Genomic DNA, 16,650 nt, shown 5'->3' with positions numbered 1-16,650 from the left:
TTCATGCAAGTATAACTAACCAATCTGCTTCACACTTTGTATAGAAATACACACATTTTAGTGATAACACTAATTACCTGAAACAAACACAGCACACCCAAACACTACAGTGCTTTTTTACTTTTCTCCATAAAATTACATCGCAGCTGCAGCAATGGTTTGTCCGTTTGTTATCCTCTGAGAAAAAGCTTGATGGTCGCCTAGTTACGAGAGACGCCATAGAAAATGGTGAAGGAAACCACATGCTCACGCTTTTCACATGTGAGTTTTGGGTCACGTCATTGTCACTTCAGGTCAAAATAACAACGCATGCGAAAATAGGTGCCGTATAGCAGCAGTGAGGAGATTGTAAATAAAAAAGGATGTAAGGATGCCACCAGAGTGACTTTTTGGTTTCTTTTCTTGTGCATACCAGCCATTAGCTCCCCATCTGAAAGACTTTTTTAGCATAGGGGGTAATTTAGTCATTCAATTTCACAATTTGTAATGTTGCAGTATGAAACCAAGTATTGAAAGCTCAGATTTGATGATCTTAATTTGTTTTGTTTACAAAGTTTGAGGTTTACTATATGTTTATTATTGACATCTTACAGATGTTGATCTACTTTTATCATTGCACACACTTTTTTTAGCATGTTGTTTATCAAGTTTAAGAGTCTTTAACACTTGTGTTTATTTTATTAAATCAGATATTTTGTTTAAATATTTTTGTTTTTGACTATTAAAACTCTTTGCCTTAGTAATGTTGGTATATTAAAACAAAGTGGTTAAATAAAAAATATCCTAATATTACTAAATGTATTGTTCAAAAATATTCAATAATTGTCGATATTGAATGATATCGGATGAATGTATTGGATAAAAGCGTCTGCTAAATGATTAAATGTAAATGTAAATATATGAAACATGATGTCATAATCATTTTTTTGCAATATCACTAGGGTTGGGTACCAAAACCCGGTGCCATTATGACACCGGTACCTTTGTAACCGGTATGCACCAGACCGAATAAGCATTTGAATTTCGGTGCCACTGGGTGCTGCGACAAGAACGTAAAGCAGGTCACACACCAGAAGCACCATGCATTTCAGAATTCTAAACATAGGTTTCTATCAGGGTACACACACCGGTGCCGCAAGTTGGCGGCTGTCCGCAGCGCCCTGCCACGACTCAGGACACTGTTCATATTTCTGCCTAGCCACAGAGCGACATCTGAATAGTTTCATTTTAAATAACATGCGAATATGCGCATCTGGTGTGCGATACTTTCAACTGTCATGTGCGCGCTGTCGCGGCTCTGAGCTGCGCATCTGGTGTGTGACACCCTTAAGAAGCATCAAGGGGTGCATCAAAGGTATCTCTAAATATTTAATTCTAAAAAGCTTTGAGGGATGCGGACACTGTCAGCGAAAGTACACGCACAGTACGCCGCATGCGGTGAGCGACTCCTTTCATCAACACGCATGATCGCATTCATCTAATTTGCTTTAAACTAAGCATTCTAAAGTATGGCTATATTTTACAAGCAAGGATTCTGACACACCAACATGCAGTAGATGCTTTACAAAAGTTGCGTGTAAGGGGGAAACACATCAAACTTATGAAATTTGAGGGCTCATGGATGAGTGGCCCAGCCAGAGCCCAGAATTAAATCCTATTGAACATCTCGGAGAGATCTGAAAATGGCTGTACATTGTCGCTTCCCATCCAACCTGATAAAGCATGAGAGGTACTGCAAAGAGGAATGGGCAAAAATTCCCAAAGACAGGTGTGACAAGCTTGTAGCATTATATTCAAAAAGACTTGAGGCTGCAATTGCTGCCAAAGGTGCATCAACAAAAAACTTGTGATTTTTCAGGCTTTTTATTTTTGATAAATTTGCAATAATTAAAAAAATATATTTTTCACATTTCATTATGGGGTATTGTGTGTAGAATTTTGAGGTAACAATGAATTTAATCCATTTTGGAATAAGACTGTAACAAAAAAAAATGTGAAGAAGTAAGTAAGTGCTAGGAATACGGATGGACGGACGGACAGACAGACAGATAGATGAGGATTAAAACCTTAATCATTCTTGCTGTGAAATGACCTTTAAACAGGCTTTATTTCTCCTCTTACCTTTAACTCCTCCTTTTCTGAGTTCTCGGTCCTGAATGAATCCAGCAAACATCTGTGTGTCCATGAAGAGCTGCAGGAGCTGCCGGACGCCTCTGGATGGGTGAGACTTTCTAAAAGCGTCTCTCTGCAGTTCTCTGGTCCCGCCGGGTCCCGAGTCGCTCATGTTGAGAGAATAATGGCCCACGATCTCCACGAAAAACCACACAAACGCCTCCGACACCAACGTGCTCAAGTCTGACTTATCTGAGAGGGGAATAAAACCACAACGACACTGCATTGACAACCATAGCTTATAATCTTTGTAATTTTAGCTACCGTTCTTATTAATTAATAATAAATATTAAGTGTCGTTAAGTAAAATAAATAATAAGGGTCTGTATAATTTTACATCTACATAGGATTTCTTTAGTTTCAGTTATTTTAGCACATGCTAATACATGCATATTTTTAAGTACAATATTTTTAAATATGCAGAAATAAAAGACATTTTCTGGACAAATTGTTTTTTAGATTAGATTTTTAATAGTTTTTACAAATTAGCTTTATCACAAGTAATAAACGTGGTTTTATATTTTTCATTTTATTTAATAAATATCTTTTTATAAACACTATAATTTTATCTACATTTTAGTAATTCTGTTTATTTTATTTCTAAGTAAATGTCTATATTATATGTGTGTGTGTGTGTGTGTGTGTGTGTGTGTGGTTGTGTGTGTGTGTGCCGGTCATATAATTAGAATATCTTCAAAAAGTTGATACTAATCCCTTTTCAAGAACTGAAACTTGTATAATGCATACATTTAATCCACACAGACTGATATATTTCAAGTGTGTATTACTTTTAATTTTGATGATTTTGATGACAACTACTGAAAACCCCAAATTCTGTATCTCAGAAAGTTATAATATTGTGAAAAGGTTCAGAGTGGCACGGTGGCTCAGTGGGTAGCACTGTCGTCTCACAGCAAGAACGTCGCTGGTTCGAGCCTCGGCTGGGTCATTTCGCATTTCTATGTGGAGTTTGCATTTTCTCCCCGTGTTCATGTGGGTTTCCTCTGGGTGCTCTGGTTTTGCCCCACAGTCTAAAGACATGCGCTATTCACCTTATTCTCCGCGTACGAGTGGGTGCAGCCATTTGAATCATTTTGGCTCGAAACTTCCAGTCTCATTCACTTCCATTCATTTTTAAACGTTAAAAACAGCTCGTTTTGCTGCTGGGTGTTGCAAACTGATATTTTCTTATTATATTATTCTACTTTGTCTATATAGTTGACCGTTTTCTGCCGTTTATTATTCCTAGTCATTTCTCCCATAGGCAACTGAATCGGAAGTTCTAAAACAGTCGCAAAAACGAGCGCACTTCAGCATTGAAGAATAAGGTCAATAGGGGAATTGGGTGAGCTAAATTGTCCGTAGTGTATGTGTGTGAATGAGAGTGTATGGGTATTTCCCAGTGATGGGTTGCAGCTGGAAGGGCATCCGCTGTGTAAAACATATGCTGGATAAGTTGGTGGTTCATTCCACTGTGGCGACCACAGATTAATAAATGGGCCTAAGTTGAAAAGAAAATGAATGCATGAATGAAAAGGTTCAGTATTAAAGACACCTGGTGCCACACTCTAATCAGCTAATTAACTCAAAACACCTGCAAAGGCCTTTAAATGGTCACTCAGTCTAGTTCTGTAGGCTACACAATCATGGGGAAGATGGCTGATTTAACAGAACTGTGAAACAAAACCTATTCAAAAATGTTGGGAGATTCACGCAGAGTGGACTGCAGCTGGAGTCAGTGCTTCAAGAACCACTTCGCACAGACGTATGCAAGACATGGGTCAATCCACTCTTGAACAACAGACAGTGTCAGAAGTGTCTCGCCAGAGCTAATTTCCAAATGCTCCATTTCCTGGAAAGCAGGGTCCCAGAGTCTGGGGAAAGGGAGGAGAGGCACGCAATCCACATTGCTTGAGGTCCAGTGTAAAGTCTCCACAGTCGGTGATGGTTTTGGGTGCCATGTTATCTGCTGGTGTTACTCCACTGTGTTTTCTGAGGTCCAGGGTCATTGCAGCTCTATACCAGGATGTTTTAGAGCACTTCATGCTTCCTGCTGCTGACCAACTTTACGGAGAAGCAGATTTAATTTCCGACAGGACTTGGCACCTGCAAACAGTGCTAAAGCTACCAGTACCTGGTGTTAGATTTTGCTGTATTTGGCTTAACTGCTCTTGGGTGGCTCACCAATGTATTAGATGACTCTAATACATAAAATAATACAGTAAACACAATACAATAGCAAATACAATAAATAAGCTGACCAAAGTTCCTACCGAAAGAAGTCTTTATTGAAGACAGTGAACAGTGTAGTTCCTCAGCAGTGATGTTAACTCGTCTGTCTTCATGTAACTTAACCCAAAGTACTGTCTGTAAGACACTACTTTATAGCAAAGGATATGGCACCCCGGAGATTACAAAACTGGTTTGCTTGGGTCACAACCCTTGAGTTCCTGTAGCCCATTAGGTTCACAACTTTTCAGATGCAGATACTTGTTTGCATATGAAACAAGCCATACGATCTTTCACTTGTTTAAAGCCCATGGTATCCCTTTTCTTAACTGGCCAGCAAACTCGCCTGACCTTAAAAATCTATGCTTAAAATCTTAAAAAAGAATTTGCGATATGCCAGACTCAACAATGCTGAAGAGCAGAGGCCAATATCAGAGCTACCTGGGCTCTCATAATACCCGAGTAGAGTCACAGACTGATCCACTCCATGCAACACTGCATTGCTGCAGCCCCAACTAAGTATTGAGTGCTGTGCATGCTCATAGTTTTCATGTTCATACTTTTCAGTTGGCCAAGATTTCAAAAAATCCTTTCTTTGTATTGGCCTTAAGTTATATTATAATTTTCTGAGATACTGAATTTGGGGATTTCATTAGCTGTCATCAAAACCATCAAAATTAAAAGAAGTATACATTATACAAGTTTCGCTTCTTGAATGGATTTAGTGAAATCCACTTTTTGAAGATATTCTAATTATATGACCAGCACATGTATGTATGTATGTGAAAAAAAGCTGCATAGGGCAAAAATGAACTTTAAATAAGAATTTTGTAGCTTTTAGTCCATATCTATGAGTTCTGAGGCCATTTAAAGTGCAAATCTGAAATTTATATTGAATTTATACAGAACCAAAAATAGAATACATAACCAGATGTTTACTACTATATAAAACACAGCCTGCTTAACATAACAAACCTAACACTTATCAGCACAGAAAAAACTATGGTCCTTTAATATTTACACTGAATTTTTTTTTCAAGCAGTACTTCATCTAATTAAAAATTACCTTTCATTTCAGTTTAATATTATTTGTTTTATTTTTCAAGTAATATATTTTAAGTTCAAAACATAGTTAAAATAAATGTTTTTGATTAAGAGCTCAACTAAGAAACATTTGTTTTGACCAATGTAAAATTTTAAGGTTACTCAAACAGTAATAACCTGGCCCACAGCACTATAGCCAGGTGCATCATGAGGAATGGTTTAGAGTTAGTTTATGTGTTATATTAGTTAAAATACATGGGTTGTTTTGTTATAAAATTTATGTGTGCTTATGTTTGAGTTGGCTTCTGTGATTTAAGCTCAATATTTCATTTATTTATAAAATATTGGCCATAAATAAATTCAGTTCAATCCACCTTTATTTGTATAGCGCTTTTACAATGTAGATTGTGTCAAAGCAGCTTCAGATAGACGATCATAGTAAATTGAAAAAGTGTCAGTTCAGTTTTTAGAGTTGAAGTTCAGTTTAGTTTCATTCAGTGTGGTTTAATAATCACTACTGAGAGTCCAAACAAAGAGCAAATCCATCGATGCGCAGCTCCACAAGTCCCGAACCATGCAAGCCAGTGGTGACAGTGGCGAGGAACAAAAATTCACCAATTGGCGAAAGTGAAGAATTAAAAAACTTATGGCCAAACGTCTTGTGCAGAGCTGCAGTCTAGGCGCCAGAGGCTGGAGTTAACGAGGGTGGTGTGTAAAGGAAGAACCCCGGTGGTATAATCTTGTTAGGGGCTATTCATGTTCTGAGCTCAGAATAAAAAAAGTTAACCGACAGTGCTGCCTCCTACCTGCCAGATTGCTGATAACAGAGACACTCGGGGTTCTGTGGTGTATGGGACATGAGTGTTCTCCTAGCTCCAGTTGCCCACATACAGCAATCATTACAATATGCTTTGTAATTTTATGGACTTAAAAAATATATTGTTTAAGGCAAATTATTTATTTTTCATTGGTTCAGGTGAACATATTTAGATGTGAAACCATTACCCAATATTTTTTTCATTGGATGAATGAAGATTTTATGGGAATTGTTGTTTTGATTAAAGCTACATCTTCTTGTTTAGAACAAAAAGAGAATTTCAATTAATTGACTTTCTTCAACATGTTTTGTACCAGGTTATATATTTTTTCTCATGGAGATAGAAATATTGTTTAAGGCAAATTATTTTTCATTGTATCAAGTGATAAAATTTAGACGAGACCCATTACTAGGCCCACATGGAATTTGCGCATGCAGAATTCCACAGACTTTCCGCATATTTTTAGTCCATCATTAATTCTGTTTATTTGCTTGAGTAAATGTGTGTAAATCTATATTTATTCAGTTTTTAAATTAATTTCAGTAATATTATTGATTAATATGAAAAATTTCATCTGATTTTTGTGCAATGCAGTTTGTACAGTAATTTTTTCTGTCTTTTAGTAGATATATTATATGAGAGACTTGCTTTGTTTACCAAATAAAGTGAATCTAATTGGCTTTGCATTTTAAACATTAAATAAAAGTTAAAAATATATATTATTTTTTATTTCATATAATAAGGTTTAGTTATGATACTCCCAAAATAATTCTGCAGAAATCCGCAGATTTTACCAAACTTCTCCGCTGAAATAGCTAAAAACGTCCGCAGATTCCATCTGGCCCTAGCCATTACTCTAATTTTTTTTTAAATGGATGAATGAAAGCTTTTTTTACTCTGTAGCATACCCAGTGTAATGACCATTTTGCATTGTCTGTCTTAAAGAAAACACCTGACATCATAATTATCAGCTTATTCCTGACCTCAGGGCCTAGTTACGGTTAGTTACTCATCACGAGCCGTTAATGACAGATCACAGCTCATCTGATACAATAAGACAATGGACCAAACCTTCAATCACACAGTGAAACTGGTTTTAAGCTCTGATTCAGATGATGTGAAAAGAAAAAGTGCACGTGTTCAGTCTGACCTCCTCTTCTGTCTCTGCGGTTTTGTTCCAGTATCTCCTCTCTGTTCTCCAGGATCTCTTGAAGAGCTGCCTGCAGTTTTACTGGGCAAAATACAGTCCTCGTCTCCAAGCTGAGAGAAAGATGAAAGCAAATTTATTTAAAAAACAACAAAAAATGATTTTAGAATCTAAACACATAATTAGAGACTGAAAGTGCAATTTGAAAACACTAAAAAACACAACAAACAAGAATTTAAGAAGTATATAGGCAAGCAAAAACAAAGATTTGCAGTACCATTTAAATGTTTGGTTGTCAGTAAGATTATGTTATATTAGGTTTTTTAATGTTGTTTTTATGTTGTTATGTTTTATGTTATGCTATCGTTATGTTTTGTAAGTTAAATAATGTTATATGATGGTTGACAATTCATAGGAGTGCCGTTTCAACATTCTAGAAATTCTAAAATTGAAAACCTGGTGTAATTAAAGAACTCAAACATTCTTCTCCAGAGTATCAAAGATTCGTCTTTTTTGTATCTTGTTGTACATATTGAAAGGGGAGTTTAAATTGCTATGAAAATAATATTAGGCATAATAATAATAATTATAATGTCCCAATCAATTGATAGCGAAAGACAGCAGGAATGCAGTTTGGGTAAACTTTAGTGACTTCACTGGCAATTGTCTTCTCAATATCATTATTTTTGTAAAACTACAACAGAGAGGGGAAAAGTATGTATATATTAACATTTATTTTAATATGTTCAATTCAGCCAGCTGTAAAAACTTTACTAATGCACATTTTTTACACAAATCTTATTATGCATATGAGCAAAATCTATTCATGTGACCATTTGAATTGAATATTAGCAAAATATCATATTTACACCCCAGCATAACGTGTAAGTCATGAAGAAGTGTTTGCACAACAAAATACAGGTGGTATAAAACCGATTATAATCAAATGACCCAAAATGACACTTACGGATATTTATTACAACGTTTAAATCAGCCACAAAAGTAATCAGCATGTGCACACTGACCGCACACTAAGAGAAACCGAAAGTAACCAGGAATATTATAGCACAGTACCTTCAATGTCCAGTGAGTGGGGGAGGATCAAAACCACATGCAACTTTATATTTTTGAAGTCAGTTGCGGGCTGGAGGAAGGAGGAGGTGGGGTCGCAAATAGCCCGCCAGGCCGGCCAGGTCCGAGGACACCCGTGTTATTGTTATGTTTTTATGTTATGTTTTTTTTTTATGTTGTTGTTATGTTATTATGTTATTATTTTATATAAAAATATATAAGCAACTGTTTAAAATATTTTCTTATTATTTGTACAATTAATAAATGTTTCTTAACCATATAATGACCATATTAGCATATAGAACATTCAGTTTTGCATTGTAGGAATAAATCATATTTTTTAAATGGATCAAAATACAAAATAATTTACTTATTTATTCATTAATAACATGTACATATTAATGCAGGCTTGGCGGAGAACAACAAGCTTTCATGAATGTTGGAAACTGGTAACCATCCATAGTAGACATCTATGTAGGACAATACTATGGAAGTCAATGGTTCCACCATTTTTCAACATATCTTCTTCATATGTTCAACAGAAAAAAGAAACACAGGCAGGTTTGAAACAAGTGAAAAGTGAGTAACGATGACAGAACTTCCAGTTTTGGGAGAACTGTCCCTTTAAAAGCGTCACGTTTATGTCTCTGACTTACAGTAATGCACAGTTACTCAGGCCCTGACTTGAGTTTCAAACCGCACCCTTACGAACACACACGCACTGGTGACACTTTCACAATGACACACCCTTGCACTATTAAGGAACTAAACCAGCATACACACCTGAACGACAAACTTGTCCGTACACAAATCCACAATAAGCACCTGTGGGGGAATAAAGGGAAAAAAGGAGAGAAAGGTCAGAATCACGTCAGCTCAGAAACACTGATATGTAACAAATGCGTGTGGCTTTTATGCTCTTTTCAAACAGAAAGCATAAGCAAAAATGCATTCAATCACATAAAGTTGATATAAACGTCACTAGGTAACAGGCCTGACAAGAACCTCATGCTGAAATGTTACATAAGGTTTATTAGCATGGTAGTTTTCATTTCAGTATTAACTTGTGTTCAAATGTGCATGTTAAGGTGGTTGAGAGAGCTCAAATATGCTGCAAGTTAAGAAAACAAAAGTAAATATAAAAATACATTGGCCCAGTGGCGTAGCGGAATATGCGTGGACACCCCGCAAGGGTTAAAGATGGGGGCCCCAGGTGAAGAGTGGGGTGAGGGGTGGGGGTGAGGGGGTTCAAGAGGGCCACGCTGTTTAAATAGCAAATTCATTTGTGCCATTTTGTGGACTCAAGGGTGTGCTGGTCTAGAAAGTAGGTGTGTTAAGGCGCATTGTTGACGCGTTGCTATTTTGAGGAACTGAAATAGACCACATCATTGACCAACTAAAAGCTGGTCTTATGTCCAGCGCAGGGTGTGTTAGTTATGCATTTATGCAGGTCCAAACACTTACACACATTGCTTAATACACAGAGAATTGTACAGCAACACACAAATATCTTTACATATGAAAAAAATAAAAGGATTTAAAATGTTAACAAATTATTATTTTCTACATAAAAAACCACTGCCTCCGTGCCTTCTTCACCTCAGGGGGCTTTTTTCAGTTTCTTCATGACAATTAGCATTTGTATAATGTTATTATTACTATCAGTATTATTTATTACATGCATATTTATATTTGTTTTAATAAAAACAAGTTCAGATTTGTCCATCTGTCGGGTTTTGGAGACGTCTGCTGTCACTATATGGGGAATAAGAATAGGACGTGTGTTTGGATATAAGTTAGTTTTTTTGACCACACTTCATTAGTATTGTTTATTTATTCATTTGCTGAAAATTAGAACTAATTTAGAAATAGTTTTGAAACATCTTTGTGCTTAGCCAACGAAATTAAATATGTAGGTTAATGGATGTCTTCAGTGGAGTGCAGTACAACATCATTTCCTTATCCACGAAAGTAAAGGAGTAAAGTGTAAAGGTAAAGAGAAAGTAAAGAGGCTGAATGGTGGAGACTTGTTCTTTATTCTCGCTACAGATGGTCTGTTTACCTGTTTTCTCGCTAGTGAAGCGTTCAGTTATTCCACTTACAAAGTCCGCCATGTAAATAACAAATGTGCCATGGCGCAATGCATCTGACTCTTAAAGGGAATGGTAGATGAGACTCTGATTGGTTTAATGCACGTTATGCTCAAAACACCATGCGCCATGGCGCAAACCATATTTTTCCGTCCTTAAAATAGCAAAAGTGGATTCGGACAAGCCCTTAATGTTTTTCCGCCATGCGCTTTAGACTTTGCACCTAGATAGTTAAAATAGAGCCCTAAGTGACACAAAGTGAAACATTTTGAAAACATTTTTATCAGTTTGATAACACTTGTGCGTGCAAAAAACATGCAAATATAGAAACATGCTGCAAGAAAAAAAAAAAAACATGCACAAAGAAAAACACTGACAAACTGCAAAAACATGCATATGTAAATTCTCCTAAAACATGCAAATAAATCATTTATGACTTTTATCATTTTTTGGTGACCCCCGACGCATTTCTGTTGTGGTCTGCGCTATTTACAGCGTGTTGCTGTAGTTGTGTTTTAAGAATATACATGAACGTGTGTTTTCAAACTGATGATGATGTTTCCACAATTCGTTAGTGTTTTTTTTATTTGTTTTTTTTATTTGCATCGTGTTTGAACTCTCTCAGCCACTCTATTATCTTTCAATCACTTGTGTTCAGATTTAGTTTTGACCCTTTCCTCTTTTTTTTTATCATGTTTTTAAATACTTCAGAAATTGGACAAGCTCAAACCATTTTAGATCACATTTACACCTGTATTTAGTGTCGTTCACTTTTGACTGCATCAATGAAAAAGCATCTTAACTTTTGACGGTCATTATTACATATTCAGGTCTTTAGTGACCCGGATCTATTATCAACACAGATAGATCAATGATTGTTGGAATAGCATAAACTCCCCTGACACATTAATAACTATCATAAAAGACTAAAATCTTCTCAGTTTTTTGGAACTTAGAAAGGTTTCAATTTCACAATCATCATCAGAGCACAAGTACAGACCATTTCAATGTGGTGATGCCATTGGCCCATAAACATTTCCTGCTTGTTGCCAAACTATTTTAATAAGTGTAACACTAAGCAATTCAATCATATCTCAACATTAAAACAACTGTCATAATGTTATTTATCAATATGTGGACCTTTTAGGATTCCCAGGAGCTATGGAAATTAAAAATGTAAAACAGGAAATACGTTAGGACCATTGTTATGGTTTACATCCCTTAAAAGGGTCTAAAATCAACATCTGGATCATATTATCAATTTCTACCATTTCAGTATGGCTTCCAATGTTAATATGACTGATTTATATTTTGATGATTTATATTCAATATTTTGATCCTCGACAGCTTATTCACCAGATCCACTATCAAGTGACAGTAACACTTACTGTGTGATGACTGAAAGTAATGGTACTTTTACTTGAGTATGGTTTTTCTGTACTCTTTCCACCACTGCTCAAAGACATGCAATAGTGAATGAGGAGAATCAAGTGGTCTCCTTGACCGCTTTATACCGCTTAATATAATACAGATTGCATACAGCAGTTGCTCTGCAGTAAGCCATTCCAGCCAATTTAGGTTTTGCTGATGATATTCATTTGTTTTTTGAATGTGGTAATTAAAAATGAAACAATATCGCATCATCGTTGTTTCAGAAATTGCCACCTTTGATAATTTTTGCGCAGGAAACAAATAAGCAAATTTTTACATCCCTTGGGTCGGTAGTGACCCTATACAATATTTACAAAACTTTTTAAAAATTTTTTTATTTATTCTTATTGTGCCGGCGCATTAGCCTAGTGGTTAGCGCGCCGACATATGGTGCAGTAGCACGTCAGGGTGTCCAGAGTTCCAATCCCGGCTCCAGGACATTTCCCGAGCCTACCCCCCTCTCTGTCTCCAACTTCGCTTCCTGTCTCAATACTGTCCTATCTAATAAATGCAAAAAAGGCCAAAAATAAATCTTTAAGAAAAATTCTTATTGTATTTTATAACGAACAAATTAAGGGATTCTAGTTTATGTCTGACATTAAAAAACAATTAGGGGGAGAGTTAAGAACAATATATGCATGTAAGAGATAATACCAGGTGTAAATGGGACCTAAAAGTTAAAAAATATATAATTTAAAGCACTTCCTATAGTATCTAAACTGCAAAACATACACTATTTTTCACCATACTGAAGGTTACACTAAACTTGGATTCTGTTATAAATATATATGGTTTATGCCTCAGTCATATAATATTTATTGCAACATGGGGAATTTTAGACTGTTAAACAATGGAAACAATTCAAGGAATGACGGTTATTAAATTAAACTCGAGGTTATAATCAAATCTCAGAGCTCTCCTCTCTGTTGTTTAGAAGTATCCATGACAGCATTCGAGAAAATTCCCTTCTGGACATGTGTTTTGTAGCCTACAGGCAAGATGAGACTGAAAGTTTAAATGGGTCATGTCGCATAGATTACTCGACTTCATAACCAAGTCATATTGCTGAAAATAATTTGGGGAAATGGCTAGAAATAAACAACGAAGACATTATCTCATCATGACCATAATTTATTATACATCAACGTATGTGGTGTTTAAAGTGCAAAACATAAAGATCTTCACAGTATAGAAAGAAATATGGTTGAAAAGAAATGTGTTAATAAAATGTTATCATCCCTTTGGCACAAACAAACAAACCTTGATTATAAGTGGATCTAAATATGGCTCCTGTGCAAAGTCAAAATAGAAAATTCCTAATTATTCCATATAACAATGCAGTTTTTATTACAAACAATTTGTGTGCTTATCATTATTCAGGTTATTGGTCACAATTTACAATAGGGATTCATTAGTTCCTGTTAGTTATTGTAATTATAGTATTGAACTAATAATGAACATTACTTGTACAGCATTTATTAATCATAGTTCAACATTTACGAATGTATTATTATAATCAAAACTCATGCTTGCTAGCATTAGTTAATGCACTGTGAGTTAACAAGAACTAACAATGAACAACTTTATTTTCAATAACCTTAAAGTCGAACAAATACTGTAATAAATATATTCTTCATTGTTTGTTCATGTTAGCAAATACAATATATTTAAGCAATATAACTTTACTGAAGAGAGGCATTATTATTTTATTGATGTACCCTCATCATTTGTTTATAATAATTAATCATCTCTTTAATAATGTTTTAATAATCTTCTAAAATATCTCACCTCTTTGTGACAGATGCATTTCACTAGATGCTGATCTATCCCATAGTTTCATTTTTTGCTCAAGATACAGAATTATTAGAATGGAATTTGAAGTGTTTTCTGAGATGCTTAAACTGCAATTACTTTCAGACCTAATGCTTTTAATTCTGGGATTTTCTGAAATGCATTTATTGTCAAACACACAACACAAACTGCTCTCTTACAGCTCACCTACAGCCAAGAAGTTACTGCTACGGTTTTGGAAGAAAAAGAAGTCCCCTACATGTAAACTGTGTTTTTGGAGAAATGACTTCTACGTTACACTTAGAGCAAATTAAGTACTGTTTAAAAAGAAAACTTGAATGATTTAACAAAATCTGGCATCTTTTTATCTGTCACCTTAACAAAAACCTTGTGGACTAATGCATCATTTTATGTAATGTTTTAATATTCCCTTTCATCATACTCTGTTGCTCAAACAGGTCTTTGTAAACAAGTTTTTAGGAATGGCTTGTTATGTGGGTGGGTTTTTATTTATTATTATTAACTTTTTTTTATAAATTTTTAGTTTTTTTTAGTTGTTTCTTTCTTTGCTTATGTAATATGTGGACAACATATGTAAAACAGATAAGCCTTTTTACTGAATCTTTGTCTTCAATAAAAATATATTTAACAGAAAAAAAGAATTGTTCTTCTCGAATTTAATTTATTTTAAAAGTCATTTTCATTGGTTTTACAATTTTTTAATTGTATATACAGGATTCACAGAGTGAAACTCAATACCTTTTAAGACCATTTTTAAGACTTTTTCCATACATTTTAAGACCTTATAACCACTTTAGCTTTCAACTGGAAGCACTGGCGAGATTTTAACTTGCAGTATATTTACTAAATAATAATGTAAGAAATGAATCCAAAACTAAAACATTATTCATATCCTGAATACAAATCTATTAAATCTAGCTAATTCAGCAGGGTGGCAGTGAACTAAGCAGCATGTCAAATCTAGTAGGATTTCATTAATTTCATAAACTACACAGCATCCTGATATTCACAGATTTAATTTAGGCAAACTTTAGCATACAACCATACATTACTTAATCAAAAATGATATAAAATTGAATACCTTGCAAAATAACATTTAAGAATTTTTTATACTTTTTAAGGGCCTTCAATTTCTCTACATTGATTTATCAACTTTTAATACTTTTTAAGACGCCACAGACACCCAGTAAATAGTTGTTTTTTATATTTAGTTTGTATTTTAGCTATAGCTATTTTAGTTTCTAGTTAAAACAAGACTAAATTAAAACTGATTAAAACAAGAAATACTTTATTGGCTAAAATAAGAAAACCGTTTATTGGTGTCTACAAGGCAAACCACATTAATTCAATCCCTCAATCAATTCCCTAAAGACAAAATGAAGTCCCACCCTACTCTGTATTCTTTTTCACAATAATGAAGAAAAACTACCGTAGCTTGCATGCCATGATAAATGTATGCGACTGACCTCCTCAATGGGCATGTCCAGCACCTCGGGCAGGGATGGAGACAGAGCCCCCATTACAAATGGAGTGGGAGAGCAGCAAATGTCCAGCATGCCCGCCGGAAGAACAGGCACGAATGTGTGCTGCCATGTGAAGGGGTAGAGTAGTGCCAGGGCAGAGTGGGCACACCGAGATAAAACACTAAAGAGAGATACAGACAGTTTGAATGTAAAGCAACTACTTTTCTACTATAATTTTTTCTCTACAACACTAATTTTTTTTAGAAATAGGCTTATTTTATATTTCTCCTAGAGCTTAACAGTTGAGTTTTACCGTTTTTGAATCTATTCAACTGATCTCAGGGTCTGGAGAGAACAATTTTAGCTTAGCTTAGCATAGATTATTAAAATGGATTAGACCATTAGCATGTCTCTCAAAAATAAATCTAAAAACTCTTATTCCGGCGTAACAATCAAAGAACTTTGATAACATACCATGGCTGATGTAGATGCATATTTATATTACACAGTTCTGCTAGAAATCTAACCGAGGACTATTTTTTAGGTGCTGTGTAATATCATTGTGCCGTTGTACAGCAGCAAAGTTCCTTGATTATTTTGCCGTAATGAGAGAATAGTTCCTAGCCATATCAGCATAGAAAATAGCAACTTTTAATTTTTCGTCATCCTTAGTACACAATGTAAATACAGAGTTAAGCTTTGAATAGAAAAATGATCAAAACCTATTTTTTAATTTTTATTGCACGAGATGCTAAGGCATGCACTAAGTTCCAGGGGTTTCATTACCACTGCGTAAAATTAGCGTGGAGTGGTTGGTGTTGGGAAAACGCCCCTAAAAAACAACAATATTAAGAGGTCACCGAGCATGCACAGAATAGTTTTTTTATTTGTATTTTTTTTTTTTTGTGGTCATTTCAAATACAGGAACTCATTAGCTCCAAAGGATGAAGAACCTACTGCGATGGATAACGAAGGAAAAAAAACAATCATACAGGTTATTTTTGATTTTATAATGTTATATATTTAGGATTTCATTTGCAGAGACAATAGACCACAAGAAGTGTAAAACTGCGTTAGTAGCAATTTATTTTACTCTGTGTTCAGCGTAAAATTGAACATAGTTTTACAACTATAAAATCTCGGGGGTTTTGTACTTCCATGGTAAACAACAAAATAATAATAATGGTTGTGGTATATTAGATTAGGGGTGTTTTTGTAGTTTAACACATGGTAATCAGTTCTGTTTAAACAAATAAATACCACATTTTTCTGTAATAAACCATAGTTAACTTTACTGACTCAATCTTAGTTGGTTAATTAACAGAACATATATTTATTTTTTATTTTTTATTAAAGTCATCATACACAAGACG

At 34.9% G+C, this 16,650-nt stretch overlaps 1 protein-coding gene across 1 annotated transcript in view; it reads right to left on the bottom strand.

Moving 5' to 3' along the window:
• Positions 1-2,071: 2,071 nt before the first annotated feature.
• The window catches only part of dennd2c (DENN/MADD domain containing 2C), a 60,338-nt gene continuing 45,759 nt past the window's right edge, over positions 2,072-16,650 (bottom strand). The window contains 5 exon segments of the mRNA XM_056463209.1: positions 2,072-2,364; positions 7,414-7,492; positions 7,494-7,523; positions 9,265-9,306; positions 15,281-15,458. Coding sequence (XP_056319184.1) covers positions 2,072-2,364; positions 7,414-7,492; positions 7,494-7,523; positions 9,265-9,306; positions 15,281-15,458 — 622 coding nt within the window.

Source organism: Danio aesculapii, chromosome 8 (genome assembly GCF_903798145.1).
Source record: "Danio aesculapii chromosome 8, fDanAes4.1, whole genome shotgun sequence".
NCBI lineage: Eukaryota > Metazoa > Chordata > Actinopteri > Cypriniformes > Danionidae > Danio > Danio aesculapii.
The sequence above is the reverse complement of the archived record's forward strand: the minus strand, read 5'-3'. Positions and strand labels throughout refer to the sequence as shown.